At 36.2% G+C, this 6,567-nt stretch overlaps 1 protein-coding gene across 1 annotated transcript in view; it reads right to left on the reverse strand.

The window, feature by feature from the left end:
• The window catches only part of LOC103771363 (lethal(3)malignant brain tumor-like protein 3), a gene marked incomplete at its 3' end in the record, with an annotated part of 45,796 nt that extends 40,962 nt beyond the window's left edge, over positions 1-4,834 (reverse strand). Inside the window, 1 exon segment of the mRNA XM_008938656.1 lies at positions 4,725-4,834. Within this exon segment, the coding sequence (XP_008936904.1) occupies positions 4,725-4,826 (102 nt within the window).
• Positions 4,835-6,567: the final 1,733 nt, after the last annotated feature.

Genomic DNA, 6,567 nt, shown 5'->3' on the forward strand with positions numbered 1-6,567 from the left:
AAGAAAGTTATTTCCACGTGGAAAAGACCAGACCACTAACTATACCTGCTGGGGCTCAACATCATCAGAGAAGGTCTTCTGCCTTGCTTCCTCCTCCCTGCACTACCCCTTACCAGGTCCCCTGAAAGGAATCTATCTTCTGTCTGCAATAACACCTTCCCAGTGAAGGCCGTGATTTAACTGGTTCCAGTGGTTGATGTTTCCTGTGGACACTCTCAGGGACTGCCCCAAGAGAGAAATGCCTCCCCAGGTTCAGAACGCAGCACATGCCAATGCATGAGGACAGAAACAGCTTTGCACTAGAAGAGCACTGTACTTGGCTACTGCCTGAGACGCTACTGTTATTTCTGACATATAATCATGTGAGAAAAAAAAAAAAGAAAGCTGTTTTCAAAACGTTAATTATCTCAAGCAAGCTTGAACACAGGTGAAAGGATGTACTTTACTGCCTTGAGTTGCTGCACCTACGCATTCAGAAACAGCACTCTGAATCATTACTACCTCCTCTATAGTACGGCTGGAAATACCAAGCACCACTGACCATTATTCCACCATTCATGTTTCACTATTATAGTTTGTTTCCTATTAGATCAGCTGCCCAGGTTTATTTACAGGTTAATTTTTTCGTCATCAAATTCACTTGGTGTTTTTTTCTGTTCAAGCACAATTGTCAAGCTGGAAATAATGCCCAAAATTCTGTCCATGCAGTACAAAACAGCTCACTTTCCAAACACAAGCATTGGAAAACTCATTACAAAGTACTTCATAAACTTCTATCACTGCAGTAGGAAGTGATTGTAAATTATTACAGCTTTTTCAATTTAATGAGTACATTTAAATCTTCAAGTGACGGTGTTACTGCTTGCACTCAGCACAGAGATTTTAAAAAAAAAAAAGAGATAAAAAGAAGAGTATTTCACATTTACATTCACACCATGCAGAGCAACTGGTAAGCACTGATGTTTTTCAGATGAGCATACACTACTTAGCCTGCCACATGAAGGCATTCTGTAATTTGTAAACTATTTTAAACTCTACTGGAATTCAAGTTTTCTGTTTTATTTAAACATCCTGGAAGAACTAATATAGAATGCTAAAATTTTTATTCTCAGTCTCTGGTGCATCATACTGTACAATTTTTAATTCTCTGTATCCCTTGTATAATTTGAAATTCTAGCATTTTCTACAGTCACTATCTGTCACACAGCATGCTCAAAGCAGCATTCAAGCAGCATTAGCTATTTTATGACTATTTTTGCTGAAGAGTTTTAACAAAATCTGTATGAGAATGTATTTCCACAGCCTTCTCCAGCTGCAGGTGACAGAAATCTAACAACTAACACTGCCCAAAATCATAGGAAAAGAACATTTTCAGCATTTTACACAGATGTAGACATAAGAGACTTCTCACCTCTGAGAAAGAGGCTCAGTGTCTGACTCAACTCCCTTGTTTTGATTAGACTGGGAAGTGAGTGCCCCCTGGTGCAGCCTATCTGAGTAAAGTCTGGTAGGCATGAAAATGCCCATAGGACTTTAAAAAAAAAAAAGAAAAAAAAAAGACAACTTCATTTTGTTGATTTAGTTGGTTCTTCTGTATCACAAAAGTTAAATTTAAGCAATGCGAAGAAAATATTGAGAAAAGCTATTTGTAAATGTTTCAAGCATTTTCCACTACTTAAAATAGTTTTTTAGCAGCTTTTATTCATAGAGGAACTTATACTTACAAAAATTAAATGGTTCATAAAGAGAATGCTTGCTCGGATATACTTGACTGATTATCTGAGGAGGCTAGATATTGATATTGCAATTCTTAAATTATACAGAATTCTTAAAAAGTGCATATGTAAAAACAAGTACAAAACTTCATCATGCAAGTAATAAAGACGAGCAAATGCCATATTGACTTACATGACTAAAAATAAGGATTCCAAGTAGGTAATTTCCCAAAACTTTTATCTTAAAAAGCAGCATTTCAGCATTTTGACATACATTTAATTTAAAATATGCTCATGCAGTATAGTTTACCAAATCTGTGTGTTCAAAGGCAATTTTCCCCAACATTTTATGAAAAGACTAAATGTGAGAATGTAAGCAATACATTGTCTGCAATGAATAGTTCAGCTATTGCTTATTATTTCTTATATAAACCCCAGGCACTCTAATCTATTACCAACCTGTAAAAATAGAACCTTTGAATTTGTTCATCTTGCTACTACAGTGTTTTCACTGGATTTTTCAATTGCTTTTCAACGTAAATACATGGCAATGGTTTGATATCTTTAGTGGAACAAGACTATTACAATTTTTCAAATACACATGCAAGCTTACAAGAAGTAACTGCTATGTGAGGCTGTTTTCTCCAGGTTCAGGACACAGTATTAAAATACAGTGTTATCAGGACATCCACATTAATTTTATTCAGAGAATACCACAAAAACCATAACATATCTTCCACAATCACATTTACAGTTCCAAGGGATTAGTCACCCTTTTAATCATCAGTATTTAAAAACAGACCCAAAAAACTCTTGAAAGCTTATAAATCCTGACTACTCCAACAGTTCAAATTCGTTTGGTACCTACATGAGTGCCTAGCCTTTCACTGAGTCTTGATGCTCCCTGCTTCAGTCATCTCCTCAGGCTAATTCTGCACTGTTTGAAAATATTCTTCAGTCAGTGTTAGAATGATTCCACTTCAATTTCATCCAGTAACCTCTTGCTTTTGTATTTAAAAACAAAAACTAACCAACAAAACACTAGAATGAGCTGCCTGGCCAATACTCTCTGTATCTTTCATCATTTTGGGTACGTTACCATTGCATCTCTGACGGTGTCTTCCCTAACACCTGGACAAAAGAATCTATGTCCAAAAATCAAATATCTGGTTGTTTCCAAATAAAAATGAGAATAATAATTAAAAAAAAAAAATAAACCAACAAGCAGAAAAACAACCTTAAAATGAAGCTCATGCTTTCCTTAACAGGGTAAACTAAGAATCCTCTTACCTGACTTCTTGAAGTCACACTCAGCTACACCTCCCAGTCCCTTCCCTCACTATGTATGGAAGCTTTCCCATTCCTCCACCAGTTAATGACACAACCTTGGATTCAGTTTTGTTCCTTCTGACATAGGTTAACCAGAACTGAACAAAGCACATACCAGTGATTTATACAGGATTATTGTACTTCCCTGCATTTCCCTTTTGTATTCCTCAGACATTTCAATATTATGTTTGCCTTTCACACAAGGTTACTTGTTAAAATAGAAAAGAATTTTAAAAGCCTGGACTTTTAAAAAAGAATATAGAACTGGTCAGGGATGTGAAGGTTGATGATCTTCGGCAGCAGCAACCTTGAGATGGTGAAGTCTGAAATCCTGAAAGAAGCGAGTTAAATAGTGAAACAGCAACACTTGACTTCGTGAGAGGCAGATTTTGGCTTGTTTAGAGACTTGGCAGAATCATACAGGAGCCTGCTTTAAAGTGTAAACAGGTCCAGGAAATCTGGATATCTCTCTAGAGCCTTTAGACCAGCAGAATGGTGCATGCCAATGTGCAAGAGGTTAAGCTAATGTGGATGAAGGCCAACATGAATGAACTAGGGACTCCTGGGTTACTGCAAATGGAAAAGGAAGTAATCAGAAGATGAAATAGAGGAAAATACATAGAGAAGGTATACAGTGACACTGCTGTAGTGTACAACGATGGAATCAAGAAACCCAAAGCTCATCTGGAGAAGAAACTAGCAAAGGCAACAAGGAAGGCTTCTATATGTGTACAGGCAGCAAAAGCAAATTACCAAATTAGAGAGAGTGGCTGACAAACTGAAGGCAGGGTTGCTATTTAACATTTTGGTTTTTCAGTCTTTACTTCAACAGTACAAATTGCACCAGGCACTGAAGGATATAAAGTCTTTTTGGAAAAAAAAACCCACATTTTCTTGTGATTTCTTTTAAAAAATAAACTATGAGAAAATCTCATCAATGTTTGTCTATATGGAGTGATATAAAAATATTTACTGTAATCAACAGGAAATAAGTGCAGGAAAATCTCTAGATATCAAACCAGTATTTTTAGCTAACGCAGCAGAGGACATTTTCTGATGACACAGTAAAAAGTATCAGATAAATTAAAAAACACATAAAATATTTTGAAAACAAAAACAAAATGTTATAACTTCAGTAAATACAACCAGAGCAAAATGTAATTAGAAGTACTATTCCTGTATCATTCAAATCTCTGAACTATACCAAGCTCAGAAGCACTTCAATTTATTAATTTTTCTAGGCACCCACATGACGAAAGCACAGCAAAAATAAACTATTTTTAGAAATAAAAAGAGCTAAGAATATGAGATGGTGAGAGTCAATGGCAGTATAAAGATTCTCAGTGAAACAGCAATATAATGCTCTAAGAGGACTCAATTTCCACACTTAATTTTTGAGAATTCTTTTGGATTTTGTGCACTTGATTACTTCTGTCTATCTACATAGTGAGGCAGTGCTAATTTATGCCTTGCTACAGGGATGACGGCTGTCTGTGCCAGCACCAAAAACTGAATCAAGAAACTCCAGAGCTAAAAGCTAACAGGCTACAGTCTCTTAACTCAGAGCTGCAGAGCCATGTTTTATTCATAAAAGCAGATACCTACACACCAGCTTGTGAAATGCATTCTTTTGGCATTTAAAGTTTTTACTTTGCTTATTAAAAAAGTTACATATCTTACCTTTAGGTCACTTCCTGGTAAAGTACCTATGCCATCCTTCCAGTCCATAGCACTGAACACATCAAACTCTTGACCATTTCCACTAGAGGCAGATTCATTCATGATGCATGTACTAAAAAATAATAATAAGAAGAAGAAGAAAAATTTAAAAGTAAGAATTTTATCTGAAAATGCTCTAAGTGACTTGATGATTTATTACCACACATTTCTTCAAATGTACTTCATAAATTAGTATCAGATGCTTCCTTCAGCACACTGGCAATGTGGACAACTGATGACAAAACGGAAAATATACACTAATATAATAAACGCAATGAGAAATCTTTTGAAAGCCTTAAAAAATCATACCTATTTTATATACTTAGAAGGCTATTAATGAGGCAGTATTAGAGAAAAATGGAAAATTTCAAAGTGAAAATAAACCGATGTGGGGAAAACATGCCTCAAGTACACCTAAGAAAAACATCTGCTCTAAGGAAGGCAAGACATGAGTGCATGTCTACAATAAATACATTAAGCAATGATTAATAGAACAGCTTTTCCTTAATATCAGATAACATGCTGATGTGAATGCTTCACCCAAGTTCAAATTGAAATTGCAACATGAATTTGAAACTATCTTTCATTTTCACCTTCTGACTCGGGACACCCAAATACACGTTGTCTGTTTCCATACAGTTTCACTAAATTTTGATTTGCAGTTGTAAAATTTATTTACATGTTGAGAAGCACGTATACACCAGAAAAACACACTGCTTTATTTTACTGGATCTCTCTGTTTCAGAACAGCGAAAGGCGAGGAGAGAGTATTTAACGTCAGAAATAGTGGATTTGGGCATCCTCTTCTGTGGTAAGAGTTGATCCCAAATAATTTGCACAAGCAACAGAAGTAGGTAACACTTGCCACTGACACTTGGCTTTGGCCGCCTGCTTGCCACTTCCACAAAGATGGCATCACCTGCACTGAACTGCAGATGTTTCTAGCAGTCAGTTGTGACTACCACCAAATTCTTCCTTTCCACTTCTTAAAAACCCAGCAATGTTTGAATCTGTCGTGTGGAACCTAATTTACTCTTTGTGCCATCTGAAATCTGACACGTACATCTTCTTTCTGAACAACTTCTGCACTATGCCTAGCAGCTGAAATAATCTGCAGCAAAATTAGCTTTGTCTTTGGTTTTTGAACTATAAGCAAAAGCTTACAGTTTTCAAATTTACACTTTCTGAACTTTTTAACAAACACTTTCTAAGCCTCAGACTCTGCAGACTGCAAACTTTTCCTCCAAGTATTATGTTTTGAAATTCAAATAGGTAGATTCCTCAGTGCTTGACCTTGTTTTCTAAAGTCTAATTTGTAACCTAGGTCCCACTCCTGAAATCTGCAAGTAACTATTAATACTCTTGGGAAGTCTGGGATTTTCACAAAAAAAGACTGGTATTTGTTCACTCACAGCTAACAGAAAAAGATGCAAACCAAGCAGAAGTAAACTTGGGTTGTCTGGAAGCTTTTTATTGAAAGCTTGAGGTAAAAATGCTTAGCTAGTTAACTCTGCTGCATGAAAAATAATCACATTTACTTTGTTTTTTTTAAATCAAAAACATTGTACCAATCACTGTAACACCACCACAACAGCCAGATACTACTCTTGTTGTGGGTCCACAACTTGGACTCCCTTGTATTTCTCCTTGGTTTCCTCCTCATTTCTAGCAAAAGTCTTTAAACCCTGGGCAGCACTTTATTCCACAAGTATTTTTGTTACACTACAGCCACTACACAGTATAAACAGAGTAACAGGAGCTGGACCTCAGTCAGTAACCACTGCTTAGGGTGAGAAAGCTTTTG

The sequence above is a fragment of the Merops nubicus genome, unplaced genomic scaffold, assembly GCF_000691845.1.
Source record: "Merops nubicus isolate BGI_N331 unplaced genomic scaffold, ASM69184v1 scaffold4724, whole genome shotgun sequence".
NCBI classification, from domain to species: domain Eukaryota; kingdom Metazoa; phylum Chordata; class Aves; order Coraciiformes; family Meropidae; genus Merops; species Merops nubicus.